This window comes from Dermacentor albipictus, chromosome 9 (genome assembly GCF_038994185.2).
Source record: "Dermacentor albipictus isolate Rhodes 1998 colony chromosome 9, USDA_Dalb.pri_finalv2, whole genome shotgun sequence".
Lineage (NCBI taxonomy): Eukaryota > Metazoa > Arthropoda > Arachnida > Ixodida > Ixodidae > Dermacentor > Dermacentor albipictus.
Genome location: NC_091829.1, coordinates 119,729,217 through 119,750,656, shown reverse-complemented (window position 1 = coordinate 119,750,656; position 21,440 = coordinate 119,729,217). Strand labels below are relative to the sequence as shown.

Genomic DNA, 21,440 nt, shown 5'->3' with positions numbered 1-21,440 from the left:
CAAATACCTCGTCGATCTCGCAGCCAATGGACCAAGGCGTCATTCACCACACGAGGAAGATTCACCGCCACCACCTGCTCAAGTACATGTTCCTTTGCTACAACAACGGCAAGGAGTACTCCATCGACCTCCTCGGGGCCACATGTCTTATTGTGTATGCATGGAAGCAAGTCACTTTGATCACGCGGTGTTTTGAACACGCTGGCTTCTCGAAGGAAAGCACTGTCGATGCTGATGCTGACTATTCATGTGCACTTGATGAAGAAGGAGCCGAGTAGTGCGACCGCATCGATGCACTCTGCACAGAGGATAGCGAATCCGGTGCAGTTGGCTCCGCCGGGTATCTGAACTTTGAAAACGATCAACAAACGTGCTACTCAGACATGGAGAATGAAGCTACCGCTGATGTGACCATGCACGATCACAGTGACGACGACGATGCTAACGAGCCCTCCTGAGCACCCGCTCTCGGGGAAGTTCTCGGATCGCTGAACGCTTTCCGCAGTTCTGTTGAGTGCCACGGTGGAAATTCTCAAATGCTGCACGTAGTTGGCCAACTAGAAAAAATGACCCTTGGAGCCTCGAACTACAGGACGCAGCAAACCAACACCTCTGATTACTTTAAGTAATCCAAAGATCGATAAATAAAGGTAGCGCATTCCTGCAGCAAAATTTTTTGCCTGGGTTGCATATTCTTGTGTGTGCGGTTAATTCGAAAACCCACTTAATTCAAAGATCCTTTGCGGTCCCGATGACTTCGAATTAACGAGGTTTTACTGTATACGTTTTATTTGAACTGACAAGTGTACATTTTCTTCTACAACACTCTGTTACTGTACTTTGCTCCATACATGGAAGGCAATGCTATCAAGGCTAAAAAAACTTCTTGCACTGCTTCGCATCTGTGACCAAAAAACAGTGCATCACATGTGAGAGACAGGTACACACCATGTAAGTCAATGTAACCTTATGTTTAATAACTTTACATTGTAAAATTACCATTAGTGTAAGGCATCAGTGGAAGGCATCACATATCTGAATAAGCAGAGCAACACGTCCTTGCGATCAGTGGCCACAATGCTTCACTAGTGCTCGTGAACAAATTGCAGTACCGTATTTACCCAAACCTAACGTGCACCTTTTTTTCCAAGGAAATAGGTCCGAAAATTGCCTGCACGATACCAGCGGAGAGGAAACTAAAACTGCATTCGCGGCACTGGCAACAGCCTGCCATCAGGGCTTTCAGATGCAGCATCATCGGCATCGCAGAATGGTGACGGAGCACGATTTTGTGAAGTTTACTGCAGGTTAATTTTGTGCTTATTCAGAGCAGTATTCTTGGCCACTAACTTTCAGACATACAATAACTTTTGCGAGAGTTCGAGTGACTCGGCACCAGAAGCATCGGCGTAATCAGATACCAGTGTTTCTGCCGCTGTGTTAAGCTTGCTATCTGCACACAGTGCCAGGAATGTTGTCGGACACATATTTTAACAAGCCCAATGTAGAATCTTGTGAAAGTGATAGCAATATCTCTAAATGCGATTGCTCAAGAATACCGCTCCTGTGTGTTCGGTATCTGTGGCCGAAGAAGCACAAATAGTGACAAAAATGTGGCACTTTCATTATGTAAGCTAATTAACAAAAATCTCTTCTGTGAAAATAAATTCTGCATGTCTCATTTTTTTTTCTGATCACGAAGGGCATGCTATAGTTTTCTTTTATGAATCGGCAGCATGTTACATCTAAGTCCACATTTATTTCTTACTATAAGCCCACAAAAATTGGGTGCTCATTAGATTCTGAGGCACGTTAGACTTAGGTAAATATGGTATGTCACATAACTTGAAATTCACACATGCAGAACGAGATTTGATGGAAACTTATGTTGCAAGCACTTGTAAAATATGAAGCATTTATTCCGTACAATGTGTCTCACATCAAACCCTGCAGGGCAAAACGCTTGCAGGCGGACTGCTATTACGCCAGTGCCTGCACAGCTTCAGCAGCGCTGCCTGCTAAGCGTGAAATGAACTATAGAGGCTGCAAATACAGAAGGCCACTGATGCACAATGCTAACCTCACATTGCCATCTGTTTTTCTCGAGAGCATTTTTAGGTAAACCATAACACTGGACTCAGTCACTGAGACTGAGCGAGAATTCCCAATGTTACATTCGTAACAGCAACATATAGCTATAGAAAGTAAACAATAATAAATAAACAATGCACAAGTGGTTGTGACTAGATGTGCAACCAAGGTACACGACATGCCCAATCGGCTCTTCTTAAAGTGAGAATCATACAGGGATGGCCACCCCACCATAACACAACACATGACTGAAACAAGTAACTTAGCGCAATAAGAACTGCAGACACGAGAAAGGTCGCCAAAGACAAGCGCGACAAGTTACTTGTTTCAGTTATAGAAAACCAACTAGCCCAACAATCAACTATTCTAGAACACAACACAGTTCATTCATTTTCATTGACAGCCATTTGGCCTCTGTAATTGAGGACAGGCATGATAATGCGAAAAAGCAAACGCATGAAGCAATCACTCCCAGCAATCACTACAGTGAAAAGAAACATTAAGGAAGTGGCAAAACTAGGCTGCAAATTCACTGCAACCAACGTTGAATGCTCAAGGGGCTTTAAAAGCCAGGCATCACGATCAGCAGACTTTCGCAAGCTGTAGGCCAGACCACATGTATGTTTGCAGGCACGCGCAAGCTCATGTCTATGCACCTCATGCCTGCCGTGCCTCACGAGCGATGGCAGTTTGCAGGTATACAAATACACCCGCTCACACACAGGCATTGTTTTGTACCGAGTCATCGACAGTGCTTCAAAACACTTAATATGTTTATAAACGTAAGTGCTTTATTTTTAGAGTTGTTAAGTAAAGCAAAAAAGCAAAAAAAAAGCAATTTTTTGCATGACACAAATCAGCCTCACTGAGAATTGATAGTACCATGTGGCAACTGCATAACCAGGCGGGTCACGACGTGAGGCAGCCGGAGTGCACCCCGCGCATCAAGATTTGTCTCGAACAGGTCTCCACGCTTGTGTCACGTTTAGACATGCACGAGCTGTCCCGCCTCGTCTGTGCATGCATAGGCGCACAGACCCTGCACGTGCTGCCAAGAGTGCATGTGGTTTGGCCTTTAGAAAAAACTGAAGCGCTTCAAGTGGATCATGCACTTCATAGGCAGTTTGTACGTGTTCAAAAGGACTCAAAAGGAGTTAAACACCCAGACAGCCGGCCAAGAACAATCCAGGCACAACCATTATGATGTACCCAACGAGCCCCACACTTTCAGCTCTCATTTTTCAATTGCAGAACTTTTAGTATCCCCGTTCAGAGAAATGGCTGGCAGGCAGAAGCAGTGCGGGCTTCTGAGAGCGGTGGTTTCGCATGCGGCAGATGCTGTTTCCGAGCGGGCTGTCTTTTACCTGACTGCCCTGCATCGGCTTTCATTTGTGTGTGCAGGTAGCCTCCCTGAACGTGTGAGTGCTGACTGGCCACCTCGCACTTTGATTGGCCAGGCATAACACACAGAAAGTACGCTGAACGACATGATTTCGTAGCGCAAAAAATACCGGAAAGGAGACATTAACTGTTGTTAAAGTTTCCAGCATTTTCGCACTATGAAATCGTGTTGTTTGGCAAGCACGAACTCGCCCAAGAAATACCGTAAAAACCGGAATATAGGTCGAACTTTTTTTCAAAAAACCATCGCGAAAAGTCGACCCTCGACTTATATACCGGACATTGGCGGAAAAACTACGGAAGTCTTGCAACAATGGGCGGATGAAGTAAACAGCCGCCATCGCCATCAGCAGCAGCGCGGCGTCTATGGCGGCATGGCGACGTTGTGGCACCGGAATTTCGCGTTTCCATTGTCGCAATGTTATATTAATTGAAGGCTGCATTTTCATTTTGTTTCAAAATGAGCGGAAGCCGACATCAATTCACCGTCGCCTTCAAGAAAAAGGCGATTGAGTACGCGGAAGCCCACGGCAACCTGGCGGCACAGCGCGAACTTGAAGTATCCGAAAAGAGCATTCGGTAGTGGCGGAGGCGAAAGCAACGTATTACAACTTGCAGCAACCAAAAGAAAACGTCATTTCGTGCCGGATCGCAGCGGACTGCAGAACTGGAAGGCAAGGTTGCGGAGTCCGTCCGCGAGCTGCGTGTAAGATCGCTGCCTGTGACTGCCGAATGCATCCGTTTGAAAGCGGTAGAGATCGCACGCGACTATGGACTGGGCAGCGAGAAGCACTCGTCATCCGACTCTGATCAAAGGCGTTGCTCTGATTCGGAGTAGCGCTTGCGCATTTCGTGCCCTTCTGTGTACTGTACACCCAACGAATTTCTAACAGTATCGCGCGACCATCGACCCGCGTGTTTATCAGCACCTTATCATCACGGCACGGAGCGGCGAAATAGCGAAAGTAAGGGCGTGTGTACACATGCGCGTATCTCGTTTGTTTCGCTGCTCAGCGCCGTTAATAAGGTGTTGACAAGCACGCGTGTCGATGGTCGCGCGATACCGCTAAAAACTTGCCCAGGTGCACTTGCGATCAGCATTTAAATAAATACTGTCACCATTGTGCAACCCCCTGAGTCGCATTTGTTTCAAGGTAAGGGTGTCATATCTTTCGGTACTTCTGCCATTGAATTTTTTTTTTCATTTTGAGAATTCGTTAGTTGGGGGATCGACCTATATTCCGGTCCGACCTATAGTCCGGTTTTTACGGTAGTTATTTGCGCAGAAACTACACCAGTGGTGATGTGAATGGCTTGCAACATTTACGACTGTACCACTACTGAAGCCCAGTGGGGTGATATGGACAAATGAGTTCCTTGAAACACTATAACTGCAGTGTGAGCATAGCATAAGTGAGTTTTTATTTACCACGTTGGAGAAGTGTTGCTGAGCCCTACCACAGAGAATATTAGTATACAGTGCTAGCATAGGGCCTCGAGCATCAGAGTGATAAATGCCATAGCATGACATGCAATGGCCAATTGTGCTGTGGCATCTAGGCTGCATTTTAGGCTATTCTCCGCAAATGCACGAGGGGTGAAGCACAAATATAATTACCTTTCCTGAAAACAGTGCGCCTACTTTTAGACAGTAAAGTCTGAATAAAAATTCAGAAACAAAGCAAGGAATAAGCAATGCAAACATAACACAATTTGGTGACCCTATATACAGGCTCATGGCATCCAATCATAAAATATTGCGGGCATATGTGCAAGGGCAAACACACACTAAGAAACAATCAATGGAACAATGAATGCACAGCAACCCAACTTGGAGTTGATGTGCTTAATGTAGTGATGCAGGTGACCTTGTGCATGTTCATGAAATTTAGTTCAATAAATTTTAAAGCGTCCATACAGCAGGAAAAAAGTGAAAATGAGATCGTTTTGCTACCCCTCAAATTGTTGTCTCAGCTTCAGTAGTCAACAAGTGACATTTGTGGGATGGATTTCCAAGTCAGCTGTGCAATCTAAAATTATATAAGAAGATGACCACAAAACAATGTACAGTAGAACCCCGCTGTTACGTTCCTCACTGCTGCGTTTTCCCGGCTGCTACGTCGTTTTCATCCGGTCCCGGCATAGCTTCCATAAAATACAATGTATAAGGAACCCCGCTGTTACGCAGTAGCTGTGAAAACATGCCCGCATGGTACGTCGCAACTTAGCACCCTGCACCCGCCTGGGCTAAAGTAGGCAACGCGTTCCAACCGCCATTTTGGCTTTTGACGAGTTTTGGCTGGGCTTGGCTATGGCACTAGCTGCAAGAAGCCGCACGCCAGTTCGAGAGGCCGCCACTAAGTGGCCATTCGTGAAAAATGCTCTCACTATCATCACTGTGATTATGGTCACCGCATCGTTGTTGGACGTGTCGACTCACGGAGGAAGGAAACTCAGGAGAGGCCCTGACGTCACTCTTTGTGAAGCTAAAGTGAAACCGGAAGTTGGCGTTGCTCGTGGCGTTGCTCCGCCTATCGGGCCAGCTCTCCTCTCTTGTTTACATTTCTCCCACGCCGTGCTGCGCGCAACCGGGCTCCTCGGACGCGCGCACTCCACAGCAATACTAAACAATCATTAGCATGTTAGCATGATTACGCCAAAGAGGGCAAAATTTCCCGCGGCTATTCCTTCGACCGTTGCCATTGCCGTGGCGCGATGACGACGAGGAGCACGAGCCGCATGATGCCGGGGAGCTGCCAAATCGTAGCTTTGGAGAAGCCGTCGCGGCTCTGGACCTCCTTCGCAGGTACGTTGCACCTCACAGCGACGCTGACAGCAATGCGGCCTTTCAGGCTATTGAGAAACGTGTGGCGATTTCTAGCGAGCGAAAGAAACGGCAAGCCACCATTATAGACTTTTTTATGTCCTAAGCGCACTCTGTGGAAATAAATTGTCTATAGTTGAAGCTGCATTTTTTCATTCATTTTCGGAGCTTTCCTCACTGTTGCGTTTTCCCGGCTGTTACATTTTTTTGCCCCCGGTCCGGTGAAAAACGTATGAACAGGGTTCCACTGAATTCATCCCATGCTTTTTTCAGCATAACGGTTGCATCTACGTGACGAAAGTTGAAACTACGAGAAATAGTATGATTGTACGAGGAGTCCCAGTTAACATGGACCATGCTAATAAATAATGATAACCAACTGGATGTTGTTAGCAACTTCCTAAAGAAAGCTTCAGTACGATATACAGTCGAAACCACTTATAACAATATTCAAGTGCAACGAAAATTCCACTGTTACAACCGATAACTGTTATAACCGGGTTGCAATAAACAATCAAAATAGGGGGATGGCAGAGCTGATGTGAGAAAACTATAATGTTGTGGAGGCCAATGCTCCTCCCCATCACATCCAGCTGCTGATTGTGTTCTCTCGTTTAACTGCTTCCTGGGCAATCCGATCACGTGTAACAAGGCGTGGCTGTTGGCATTAAAGAATGGCACTGCTATAAGGACTGCAAAGAGGTGTCACGGGCGGGAAGCGATATGCGAGCAAGTGATCGCCTGACGGCCCCGAAAAGGGCCTTTTAATTAAAATTTGCGAGAAGACTGCTGCAGCAGCCTGTCAGCTTGAGAAAGCCAGAAGAAACGCTGAACAGAGATCGCCTGAGGCATCTCGCCACATACTTCTCACTGGCTAGCACGAGAAAAGCCTTGTCTGTCAGCCACGCATGCTTTACGCAAAGCTTGCCGACATCCTTCTCCAAGGCATTCAAGTGTTCCACGTTGTGCAGCAGAAGATTCCTTGCAAAAACGAAGCCCTGGAGGGACTGAATCATCTACTGGGCCTCCTAGGAGGACAACGTTGAGGCAGCCTGCCTTTGTGCATCAGCACTGCCGTCATCATCATCGCTATCTGATGCAAGCATGTTCGCGACGATTGACTCATCGGTTACAAGCATTTAGTTTCCAAATCTATAGCCATGGGCTTTCTTTTCACTGGCAATGTCGGGCATTGCTGACGATCAGCGGGTGGATCAGCCATCTTCCGCTTCGACGCCGAGTCAAGCGAGGCTGAGAAACCACGTGGCCAGGAATGATTTCGACGCAACCAACAAAGACAAACGTGCACGATTAAGCTGTCTGTAGAACTGTGCCGAATGTGGAGCCAACGAGCAACACATGAGCGATTTGCGAGCGGCGCAGTTGGAGCGGTCCATTCGTGTACGGAGGGGTAGAAGGGCGACGGGAGAGAGGCGCGCGGAGGTGGCTGAAAATGAGCGCGTGGTGGCTGTTGAAGCAGCAGCCCATCGTGCAGTAGCTCGAGTTTCTTGTTTTCTTTTTTCTTGTCAAGGATTTCGCATTTCACTACCTTTCTTCACGGACACCTAGCAGCCAGACTTCATCATTACAACCGATAATGTGGCTTCAGTGCATTGTAGTAATTGGGTTATTTCACAATGGAAAACATACAAAAGTTGACATTGCAGCAGCTTCTCATTGTTATAACCGATATATTGCTAAAACCAGTATTGTTATAAGTGGTTCGACTGTACTGCATTTTGATTAAAAGAGTAACTACACTGATCATTTAGGAAAATTACTCACTTCATGACCACAATTGTCAATGCCAGGTTTGTAGAACGCATATAAAAGACCACCCCTTTCAGTTTGCGACATGCTACCATTTTGTGTAGTTCTTTCCTTGCTTAAAATAACGCCTATAAAATCATGACAAAGCCACAAGGACCTGCCACTTCTTCGTGCACTAAAAAAAGGCTACACAGCCAGTAATGCATTGAAAAAGACTTAAATGTACTGCACAAGCTCTCCCCTAACAATGTGGCCATAAACTTAATAATGAAGAAGCTTCTTAATTAATCTGCACTAATCTCGCTATTGATAAAAACAAAGAAATATTAGTGGCTTTTTCTGGAGGTTGCAAACAAACAAACAAACAAACAAAAAAAAACAATCGGCTTCATCAACAAAGAGGGCTTTTTTTTTTCTTTCAAACATGGTCCATGATAGTTGGGCTACGCTATATATAATATTCTACCGATACAAAAAAACATTTCCAATGATTTTCTTTATTATTTTTTGCTTCAGGCTAATCTTTTACAAGCAACACAATTGCAGTCGTGAGGTCAGGTAAGCCAAAGACTTGGCTTAGCTGGCTCACGTAAACCAAGCCATGAATGCGATGGAAGAAATAACAGTCACACGATGAATGCCATTGCTGAGCATGCACAAAAACATAATCACAAGATTGACTGGGACAATGCTACTGTTGTCGTCAAGGAAAAGAACATGTCATACCAGCGGCTGCTACAATCGCTAATCATTCAGTGGACGCCGGATACAATGAACTGGACAGCAGGGACTATACCTGCCATTAACGCACACTCGTTACGTCATGTGCTGGCCACGCAAGTTATGACAATTTCCTGTCCAACTCACTGAAAAAGGAACAGGTACGCAGTTATGAAACATTGGATACTGCATCAGACTTGATCAGTGACCGTGATTCTCCTTGAACCTACCACACTGGTTAACTACAGATGCTCTAACAGATGCAGTCTACAGAGCTGCAACACTCGAGCCTCATTACAACTAAACAGGATATACAGTCGCCGACCGATTTTCCAGACTCCAAAAATTCGGACATGCTCGATTATTCGGTCTGCTTCGCGGCACCACCGTTCCCCCCATAGACCATAATGTATAACAACTGCCGAAAGTTCGGACACCTTGCAACCCCTCGTCCGATTTTTCAGACACTCCTTGAGCCAACTCGATCGAGAGCACCATGCACCGACTCTGACCGGTGCATGGTTCGACTTGCTGAACGCCATTTTTGTTTTAAACGGAGCCTCCTTGCTGCCCCACGAAGTGGCACTACTGCAAATCGCCACTCATCATCGTTTCTGGCTGGTTCGATAGAGTGGCTCTACAGCAGTTCCGTTTTCAGCTTAGTAAGCCATGTCAAGACAATCCAGCAGCTGATTTGTTTCTTCGTGCACGACGCTAACGACGCTGCGAGTAGGCCACGTTTTTCGTTTGTGCGACTGGTGTCGGCATGGTGGTGTTTGCTTTGTGCACTGGGTCGAGGTTCCGGTGATGCAACGCGGCATACGGAAACATCGCTTTAAGTGTCTAATGGCGCCGACAGTGCCTGCGCAGAGTGCGCTGGGGAATGCCGGCAAGCGGGTGCCGGGAGGCCTAAGATTTGTCGCCTTCCAATGTGCTCCCTACTGACGCGGAAAATGCCCTCCCGAGACCTGCGCAGTGGTTGCATTGCAATTCCGGACACTGTCTCATTTGACAGTTTCACAGGTGCTGATACTGCTGTACTGACATGTGCAGAACTCAACGACGGCGAGATCATTCGTCAGGTTTCTGCTGCACCGCCGGACGATGACTCTGAGTCATAAGATGACGCACCAGGTGCTACGCTGCCGTGGCATGCGGAGCGTGTACAAGCAGTGACTGTGCTTTCAGCTGCCTTCAGTGACGGTACGACCCTCACTGAGATTCAGGCTTATCTGATTGCGCGTAAAAGGAACAGCGTGCAACGGCGCATTCACAATTTCTTCAAGCCTCCTGCCGAGCCCAAATAAGTGCGTGGAAATAAAGGATTTCATTTCTTTTTTTTTCTTAATCTGCTTTTTCGGACACCTGCTTATTCGGACATTTCCGCAGTTCCCGTGAGGTTCGAATAAACGGTCGGCGACTGTAACGAAATGACGGTTACAATGAAGTACAGTTGAACCTCGCAAGAACGAAATTAGCAGCAAACACGAAAAAATTGGCTTTCGTGACAATTTCGTTGTTGCGAAAAGAAATAGCTCAGGTAAGTAATGCATCACAGAACAAAACTTTACTGACATAATTCCGTTAGCCTATTTTCCAAGCTTTCCTTGAGAAAATAGAACTGCATTGCCGACACTACAAAGTGCGCCTCATGCATCAACCAGCAGTGGCAGCACTGCCATAGCGGAGTATTCTCGGTCAACTGCTTTCGGAGATGCAATCACTCTAGCGAAACTTCGCGTAACTTAGCACAAGACGCAGAGCAACAGCGCGTGCACAAACGCGTCTGGTGCCGAGCGCGAAAGTGATCGTATCTCCTATACTCGAAGGCGAACGATCGAGATAACGGCTTTTTCGCGCAAATCTACAGCAGGGGCCGAATCCACACGCGATACCTGTCAGATGGCACCAAAACCAGCGTCCTTAAAGCAAGGGACGCATATTCCCAGACGATCGCTTAATCATGGCCCGATGCGTGACACTCCATATGCTGCAACCACCATCTCAAGCTCCACAAACAATTCCATGTTGGTGGGACGTGGATTTCTTTGGTTTTGCTGCATTTTTCTCACCGAGGCGCATATTACGCAGTGCCCTGCCGCGATCACTGATTGTTCATTGAAACGCACATTCAATTTGCATTCAGTTTCACCTCGAGCGATTGGCCTAGGCCTCGCCGAATCGTCAGCTGCAGGGAACTGAAACTGAATGCATGTTTCGAACAATGATCTATGAGACTCCACCTATAGTAGGCGTGCAAAAACTGTCGTCACACGTCGGTGGCAACACACGTGCTGCTTCAAATGGGCGATCAACAAACAAGATGGAGGCCATGACGTGTTTCCAGCGCACCGACCGCTTTTGGCACTTGGTCGTTTTTATGACCAAAATGGCGGCAGCCACACACGTGTAATGTAGTGGTATTTTACGCAATTTTAGTGCAAAACAATTGCATTTGGGCATATTTTGGAGCCCGCTAGCCTTAAGCAAGTAGGTAACATGCAGAGTTACATTCCGACAAATTTCATTGATGCGGGATTGCAGTACAGCGACATTTTGTTGCTGAGAGATACGAAATGCATTGAATCCTATGCCCATTTGCTGGTGATACGAAAATGTTTCGCTGTCGCGAGAATCTCATTGCGGGATTTTGTTATCGCGGGTTTCGACTGTAAATGAAATTCCCTTTCGAGTCCCCATAGAGATCCATGCATTTAAAACCCTGTTTTAATGCAGTAAAATTGTCCTGCGAATGAATATGTAATGAATTAGATTCGAAAAAAAGTTACTGACAAATTGCGCACAAAATATGTTACTTTCCGTGGAGTTCGGCACCCTTTAGGCAGGCCAGTTCAAAAATCCCAGGTTGAATATGACATGAGCAACACTGGTGTTTTCCCTGCAAGCGGCCACTCTCTTTCTCTTTTAATGCATAGCCAAGTGCCGGTCAGCCGCACCAGCCTGCATAACTAGCCTGGTTATGCGTGCCCAGATTTCGTGACATCCCAGGTTTTACGATGGATTAGTGCAGTCCCAGCAAACTCCCCATAGGGAAAACGCATTAAACGCCTCTATTATACCACACAAGATAGCGCAATGGCAGATGCGCAAGAAGCGCCACAAATCTCTGGCAGCTCCCTTTCGGCACCATCCCCCTCCACATGCTGAATGTCCCTTGCATTTACTTCCCTCTCACTACTTGTTTTCCTTCCTCCTTGTTGAGTCGCACAACTGCCGGCCACCTTTGCTGCCGTCTTCTTTCTATCTCTCGGCGTTTTAAAGCAAGCAACTTTCGCTCTCTCTTTTGCCCTCGTGGCTGACGGCGATCGATGGTGGTCGCAGGCTGATGGTCGCTGGTTGGACTTGCAGCAAGGGAAGACGTTGGGAAAAAGGGCTCGTGTTCTCAGGTAACCGAGGTGCAGGGAAGGGCGGGGGCAGGACGTTCGGGCTATTTGCTTACATTGACCAATCATTGTTGTTGCTTCCTGTACAATTTTTCTGTTCAAATTTACTTTTCTTCCAGTTTTGGTTTTAGAGTCCTGCAGAGTGTTAGCCTACAGCTTAAACTGAAGGTCCTCACAACTCTTGTCACATGAAATCGTGTCTAATAGACATAATTTCATACTGCCAATATACAACAATTCTATCAGTTGATGTCGTTGCCACACTGAGCAGGTCCATATAATCAATGGGTCCAAAAGATTCGGGCATAAAAAAAAAAGTTACATTCACCCTAAACCATTTGCAAATGAAAAAAGATCGCAAAGTATTTGTGACAGTACAACGACCGTAAACAAGCACTAGAATAAGGCAACACAATAGGACCACAAAAGTTGGCAGCTAGCGACTGGGAGAGTGATGATGCTGAAAGGGAGTCACCTGCGAATAGGTGACCGCAGTACCGCTGGCGGTGCTGTAGTAGGCAGCATTGCCAGGGGTGTACATCGCCCCTGCATCTGTGACGCTGTACACAGGATAACCCGTCCTGCAAACAACAAACAGAACATACAGATCACCTACCAGGTCTCATCACTCATCACGGGGACACAAGCAAGAAACAGATAATCACTGTCATCATCATTTTTATTTTCAGCAGACTGTCAATATAAAGCCTACTAAAGGGGCAGATGCTAAAGGCTGAAAACATCTTTCGAAGGTGTCGGACCCTTTACGTTGGCAAGCGACAATAAGATACAAAGAAACCACCGAAACAACAAACAAACAAACAAAAATAGGCCATTTTGTTTCCGCAAGAATTTCGTTGTTGCGAAATGAGACCACACAGATCGGTAATGCGTCACAGAACGAAACTTTACTGTCAAAATTTCGTTAGCCTACTTTGGCAAGCTTTGCTCGAGGATGTAGAACCGCACTGCCAGCAGCACAAAGTGCGCCGCATGCGCCGACCAGCAGTGGCAGCACTGCCGTGGGGCAGTATGCTCGGTCAACTGCTTTCAGGGATGTGAGCGCTTTTGCGAGATTTTGCCTAACTCGGCACCGGATGCCGAGCAACAGCACTCCACGAATGCAGCAGCATTTCTCCAGCACGCGCTGTTGCCCATAGATGCCGACGCATCAGGTGTCGAGCACAAAAGTGTTCGTATCTCGTATACCCGAAGGCAATCAATCCAGATTACGGCCCCTTCGTGCAAATCTACGTCCGGCGCAGAATCCACACGTGATGTCCGTCGAGTGGCACGGAAACTAGCATTCTTGAAGCAAGCAACATGTATTCCTGGACAATCGCTCAATCGCGGCACAATGCATGGCACTCCACGCTGCAACTGCCATAAACCTCAAGCTCAATCTTAAGCTCAAATCTCAAGCGCCATAAACAATTCTACATAGGTGAGACGGGGATTTCCTTGTTTTTGCTGCATTTTTTTCACCGAAGCGCACATTACGCACTGCACTAGGTGTGCAAAAACCATCATCCCATGTCGGTAGCAACATGCGGCCATTTGAAACAGGCAATCAACAAACGAGATGGTAAACATGATGTATTTCCGGCGCAATAGCTTCCGGCACTTGGTTGTTTTTGTAAACAAAAATGGCAGAGCCCACACAAGTGTAATGTCATGGTATCTTACGCAATTTTAGTGCAAAGCAATCGCATTTGAGCCCATTTTGGAACCTGCTAGCTTCACGCGAGTAGGTAATATGCGAGGCTATGTTCCGGCGAATTTCACCGGTGCGGATTTGTACTACAACAACATTTCGTTTTCGAGTGGTACGAAATGAATTGAATCCCATGGGCATTTGCCGGAGATACAAAATTATTGCGTTGTGAGAATTTCATAGTTGCAGGATTTTGTTACTGCAGGTTTCGACGGTAATTCTTTTAGTATATGTACCCTATTTTAGCATATTTAACCAGGTAACTTTCACAAAACACCGACCTGCCACTCTATTAATATCTCAGGAGCAGAGCGCATGGGAAAATACATATCATGTACAGCAGAACCGCACTCGCAGTTATCAAAGAGAAAATTTTCATCTGCCCTACTGTAGCAAGAAGCTTCAAAGCAACTCCGTACGGCTTTCTCAGAAAGACAGCTTCGCAGTTGAAGAAAAATTCATCCTCGTTTGGGCATTAGTTTTCTACTTTTAACACATAGAATACACATGGGGCAAATATTACCAGTACGTTCTGGCATTTTTTCTGCATCTTGTTTAATTTTGACTCGCCAGATAATTTGATCATTTTCATTGGTCCTGTCTGGGTCGATGCGGACGACGCTATCAGCCACTGGGGCTTCGCTTAATTCGTACCACCAATGTGAAGATATTGTCGACGTGGCATGAGACGTTATCATTCATTGCCAACTCACAAATTTTTCAAAGTGAATTGTTTTCTGAATTCAAGTTTGCTTTTTTCGGTGGCCTGATAACTCGGAAAATTCTTCGGACGCTTTCCCTGTAAGAAAAATCTATCAGCGACTGTATTTATTAGCATAAAAGGTCAAATTTCAATACAATTAAACTTTGATATACCGAAGAAAACTGCCAATTTTACGAACTTTGTTATAATGAGGTTTAACTGTAATCAGTGATGCACATATGCACAAATTCGTCTTGCAGCGTGAATCAATAAACATCGCTCAAAGCTTGCAAACTAGTTCCAATTTAGCAAGAGAAGTAGTGTGCAGCTATGTCCAGCGCTGGTGCTACTTGAGTTGCACTAGGCGGAGGGGTGGGAGGGGGCACCTTATTGCTGGCGTCAGAATCCTAGTTGCCGAATAGCAGGAGGGTCCGCAGATGCAGCCAGTTGAGGGCACGTAGTCTGAATGATCTCCGCATCAATTATGACGCTGCAGGTCTCTACACCGCTGTCCACCTCATCGCTGTCCTCAGCAGACACCCACATGAGGCTGATGTAACGTGCAGCTTCTGCCACTGTCAGGCATGAATCACCCGTGCTGTCACTTTCAGTGTCGTCCTCATCGCTGTCGTTAGGCGACACTTCGGCAATAACAGAGGCAACGATGGCAATAAGTTGAACCACGAAAAGTCGAACCTCGTAGCCGACATATTTTCACGGTCACAGAAGCATTGCCAACCAACTTCTCTTTCGCATTCCACGTGCCACACACCATAGTCAATGGTAGATCCCTCTCGCGTGCCAGCACCAACTTCTTCGTGCCACGTTCGGCAGCGCGAACAATGTCACATTTTTCTTCTATGCTGAGCACCCAATGTTCTTCATCTGAGCTTCGGCATGACGTGAGTCCTTGCTTGCATGATGCCACAACGCTCACTGGCACGGCGCCGAAATGATGTTGATGTGGCCTTAAGGCACAAACACACAGGGCACTTGGAGGCCATTGTTCCGATCTACAAGGCTTGTTGTTCTGCCGAGCCACCCAATGGGGACGACGCACCGCCGTGATAGTGTGACGAAAAATGGAAACACTATTTGTTAACTGATACGTACGCAATAAGCTGATAGCAGTTCATGCAGATACAAAACACATTATGTTCAATGGCCACCGAGTCGGGGATATGACTTTACTTCTTTTAAAACGAAACTACAGTTTAACCTTTTGAGGGCCAATTTTTTTCGCCATATGCGACCGCCCAGGGTCGATTTTTTTTATTGCAGATTCCAATTCTTCTGAGGGACTTATTTCGAAAAAAATGTACCACAATTTTTCTAAGGTGACCGTAAAGTGAGAAAAAAATATTTTGCGTTGCTATATATGTACCCTTCATTCATGAATAACAACAATAAAAAAGTAAATAAGCTTTTAAAAATTTGATGCATTTCTATACACATTGTTCAAGGCCTTGAATGTGCGCACACGAGAATATTTCGCAAGGCTCAAGTTTTCCTGCTTTTACACTAATATCTAATATGTACATCCATAGCGTAATCGAACTGCATAGGTGCGCGCACTCAACAAAACTGTGTAGTTGTGCGCCCGTCAAAAAAGCACAACGTGCAACAGACCCGCTAATCTTCCTCTTATCGCCAACCAGAGGAATTTAGTTTTCGTGAGTGTCAAAAAAAAAAAAAAGCAACGGAAATGCATGCACGACGGCATCCATCCTATGCGCACTGCTGTGAGCACTAAACGAGTGAGAAAGAGGCGGTTGCCCTTTGAGCGATTAGTAACGAGATAGCCATCAGTTTTGCAAGCGCAAGAAGCCGAAACCGCCTGCGGAACAAAATCCGAACCGCCACCCGCCTGCGCGCGCGGTAGTATATAGACGGGCAGGAGCAAACTAGCGCTAAAACAAACTATGCAACGATAACCGAGAGAGGAAGGCGCCCAAAAAAAAAAAATTCCCTGTATTCCCACATAGTGGCCGCACATGACAGAAAATAAAAAGTTAGGAAATTGGTGCGTTTTTTAAAAGTACAGACGGCGCCGTAAATATACGGCATCAACCATTTTCGGACTTGTTCGCGGCGCCGTATATTTACGTAATTGACCCTCAAAGGGTTAAGCAGGTATGGTTTAACGTGGTTTTACTGTACTTGAAAACAATCTGTATTCAATAAAAAAAAGTTATGTTCATGCTTTTTATGAGGGCATTCCGGTTATTTTTGGGTCTCCCCTCATACATGTGTGTTCTGGCACGGTGCAGAAACAGCGAATTTGCCATTTGAGATAGGCTGAAATTTCCGCCACAGTAAACTTCTTTTGCTTCACGCGCAGCATTGAGGGGTCTCTCCTAAGCTTTTCCTCTGAGGTGGGGTCAGAGCAATGCTGGTGCCTCCCACCACGTGATTTGTGTGCTGCTGAGAGCATTGTCAGCGTGCGGTATGTTCGAATTAACCATCACAAATGCTTGAGCGTTCGAATTACCAGGCGTTTTCGCCTACTGGAATACACATAACTTTGACGGGACCACAGTGTCAGTTCGAATAAAATGGAAGTTCAAATTCGGCGTGATAATTAACGAGATTCAACTGTATCAAGTTCTTTTTGTTGTTTCTATCAAATGGCCACAAAAAAGGAGCGTTCTAGAATTTTTACGCGTTTCCTAATAATTTATTTTGTTTTGCAATATAACTTTTTGGAAAGAGCATCCCATTATGTACAATTCGCTATGCTGCAATGTGTGCTGGAACATTATTTGTAGAGGCAAAAATTTTTTTCTGGGACCTATAAAAGGTGACAATTTTCTCGCGGTAACGAAAAAGTTATCCAGCAAACGCCAATTTTAGGATCGAAACAACGAAAGTTGGGGCCTATAGAAATGCATGGGGGCTGAATTAACCATAGATTCAAATTAACCAGAGTTGAATAAACGGAAGTCTACTACAGCGGTGTATATTCTAAAGCATACCTGAGCACCAGCGATTATGCTGGAATGCACAACATATCTTGCATAAATTGACTATGTGCTTGACCTGTAGATGAGATTTCGACAACAGACCGACTGATCTCGCTCCTATCATTGCACTTCGAGTGTTACTTGTTTTCTAGGCACAAGTTCACCAAATATTTACATTTATGATCCACAGTTTACTACAACATGACAATACAGAAATTAACCTATGAACAAGTGTTTGCTGGACACTTTCAGTGGCTCCTATGTCACACATCATCCCCACCCATCATACTTACATCTGTCCGTTAGTGGTGGTGTAAAGGCTGGGATCTCCAGTGCTATCAACATACTGGACGTATGTCGGGTGCACTGCAGAAGTCGGCTGAAGGGTCACAGTGCCAGGCGTCTGTCCATCGGCATCGGCCACTGCCAGATAATGGGGAGAAAAAAAAGAAGGCATTTCAACAGAGAAAAAAGCCCTCTCGAAGGTTTAGTACGAAGGAGCTCCTTGCTATTAAAAAGCCAGTCATTTGCATTAATACTTTACGTGAAAAGCTACAACACACTCACATGCCCAGAAAATGCTCAGAAAAGTGGACGCAGGGTCAGACGACAGTGCAGCTCAACCAATAGAGCACCGCATGCATCATGCAAAGGTTGTGGGCTCGAATCCCATCACTGGAAACGTTTGCATTTTCTTCCATTTTCATTTCTGTATTTTTAAAATTATGAACATGAAGATGTTGGAAATGTAACCCTCATTAATAATTAGTTTGGAATATAAAATATACTTAAGTTTCTTTTGAGCAATTTATTCTAATGAAGTCAAATTTTCTGTTGGCTTTATACATTTGTAGATTGGCAAAAGTTCAGGCTTCTCTCTGCCCCTTATTTTTAATGCTTTATCTTAAGCTTCTTGACATCTAGAGTGAAATACAGCCACTGTAAAAATTTCTGGAGAAGCCACTGTGTGCATTATCGCACCAGTCATTCAGCCGCGTACAGACGAATTCTCATATAAAAAACCCAGATACAGCAAATCATCAAACACAGTCACATTTCAATATAGTGAACACTGATATAAGGAAGTAAATCTAAAATTTTTCTAGCTGATACCAAGATGTAACGAATACCGTATCTGCACATAAATAATGTGACGACTAATGTAACACAAGGGGCACTTTTTATCTCTCAGAAAAATAAAAAAAATATATATTATTATAATGCAAAGTGATGCCGCATAAGGAAAGAATGCATAAAACTGGATGCCCACAGGGCGGTTTGTTCGTCATTACTACGAACAGTCATTCTGGAATAACGTGAAAGGACAAATGCATGCACAATGTACTTGTTAACACTGCTGACATCACTCTCGGCGAAAACTGCTTTGCTCCATGCCACCACAGCCAGCAGAACTTCAGCAGCACCGAAATTTCGAATGCTGAAGCCCTTAACTGTCCCAATTTCAGAATTCTAGACGTGACCACAGGTCTAAAAAGGTGCTAATTGAAGCCACCACTGCTGCCGTTTTGATTATCTCGCAGACTTAAACCCCCACTCTTGCACACCGAACTGCTAGCAGGCGCAGTAGTCACTTTGTGCTGCTGTTAGCCTAGCTGCTGCAACGCTTGCTACGAAGCTTCCTGAAAATGGGGACCAAACAGGGCCCCAAATGGTGCTGCATTTGGTCTCATTAGAAGGATTTTCATTTAAAGGATTCGTTGCTTTCAGCAATGGCACCAACTCTGCCTCTGTCATCCTTGCCGATGGTGTCAAAGCACGGAAAGCACATAAACGATCTAAAACTTTGCATAATGCCAGTTTCCAAATGACAGCTTCGCTGCATTATAGCTACATTATGCTGTAAAACATACACAATGCATTGCAGTGAAGCCTACCAAGAGTGCAAGTAGGCTACTGCCCACTTGCACTCATGTAAAATGCACAGCATGTAAAATGTGTTCCTAAATTACAGGTGCATGCACTCGCCATCTCCTGCCACAGCACAAGCACCAAGACACCTAATAATTGCACTGTCAGGCCTTTAAAGCTACTTCAATTGTGGCTGCGGCGATTTGAGCCCTTGAGGGCAGTTAAAAGCATGCATTCATTTTTCAGACTGCCGAATTTTCCAGACATTTTCACGGACCCTAGCGAGTGCAAAAAGCAGACATTGACCGTATGCGCATACCTCTAATTGTTCAGACACATGAGACGAAATGATTGCTTAAAATGCGGCTGCCAGAGAACCCCGCAGACAAGTGAAGTAGTGAGTGCGCTTTCAATGAGGTGCCCTGACCGGGGAGAGAGCGACGAGGGCAATGCGGAGGAGGAGACATGGTTCGTCCAAACAAAAATTGGGGGGGCTGCAGCGGCAGCAGCACATTCTGCAGGCGCACGGGAGTCGCCTAGGCAACGAAGATGTCTTCGCTATTGTCAAGCGATGCGTGCTCCACACTGAACACACGAGCACGGCTGTTCTATGGCTCTTCAGTTTGTGCGCTGAATGTAAATACAGCTTTTTACAACTCCAACATCGTGGAAAAATCGACTCCATAATTTTGCTCCATGCTGTGCTTTCTAAAAATTACACCAATAAGGAATTTTGTGACAGTCAATCATGACGGGTCCGTTTCAGAAATTTCTTGACGAATCCGTTCCACATTCATTAGCAATGCGCATTGTGAGGCGGAGATATCACGAGTGCGACCTTGGCTCCACTGTCGGTTTAAGCTGTGTTCCACAAATTTAGTTTGGAGCTTTCAGGCTTTATGTCCACATGCGCATTTTTGTTGTTCTCACCAGCATGAGCACGTACAAACTTGGCAGGCCTTCACAGTTGCAGCTGCAGCCGATCACTCACGAAGCCAAATTCTGCCTGCCCTTAGTTCAGCCTGCGAGTGCGATCTCGTGGCTGATCCCCATGTCCAGGGGCACAAACATATCGCAGGCAAGCTACTCGCGACAGCTTGCCGCTCGTCGTCCCCAGTGTCTAGGCTTAACCAGTGCTGTCTCATCAGAAGTTGGCAACCAAAGTTGCGTTTTGGCGCCAAGTCAACGAAACCCTTCAATGGCTGTACACCAATGGCACTTCGAAAGCCGAGGAACCACCTCAGTAACATAGGGCACTGATGGCAAGTGAAAAAGCTGAATGGCAGCAACTTGGTTTGATGTTTCCAAAACTGCACATGCAAATCAGTCCAAAAAATGCAAACGAGGCACTGTACAGTGTGCACAATGTTGGCTGTCGCTCTCCCTTGGTTGTATGGAGTTGGTGGTGGTGCTCCAGGAAACTCCAAATAATCGAGCAAGACTGAAAAAATTAGGTGTGTGGAAGACAAAAGTTTTCCCCTTTGTTTCCATCTGTCTGCTGCACAAGAAAACTGCGGCTCCCCGAACATTATTTTTTCAATGTTCATAAATTTGAATGGATGCACACATCTCGGTGTATGTTTCAATTGTCAGATACGTGCGACTGCTTGGTCTACGTGTTTTGTACATGTGCAGCCTTTGAAAAATGTTGTTTTCGTTATAGTGTGGTGGCGCTTATAACGCAGATATTCACAACTCCAGTGACTTGCACTATAAGCGGATAGCACCGTATTCAGGTCAAACTGTACTAAGGCCAGTACGACATCCTCACTGCTCTAAAGGCTTGGAGACTAACAGAGACAGCACAACTGAACGCCAGCTGTGCCACGAAATATCTGCAATGGGGCAGAGTGGAATCTGTTCATATGCGGAGAGGCATTGGAACATTTGACTAACATTTAAAGTGAGCACACCTGCCAACTTGTGAACTTCAAGATTAGTTAAAAAAAAAAAAAACACACACACACAGATAGGACAAACC

The 21,440-nt window shown here is 45.7% G+C and overlaps 1 protein-coding gene across 3 annotated transcripts in view; it reads right to left on the bottom strand.

The window, feature by feature from the left end:
* Positions 1–21,440, bottom strand: part of LOC135911243 (DNA-binding protein RFX2-like) — a 166,541-nt gene that overhangs the window by 113,563 nt on the left and 31,538 nt on the right. For all 3 annotated transcript variants that reach the window (XM_065443434.2, XM_065443435.2, XM_065443437.2), the window contains exons 4-5: positions 17,884–18,013; positions 12,686–12,791 (exon numbers count right to left, since the gene is read on the bottom strand). In XM_065443434.2, coding sequence (XP_065299506.1) covers positions 12,686–12,791; positions 17,884–18,013 — 236 coding nt within the window. The remainder of the gene's footprint in view (positions 1–12,685; positions 12,792–17,883; positions 18,014–21,440) is intronic.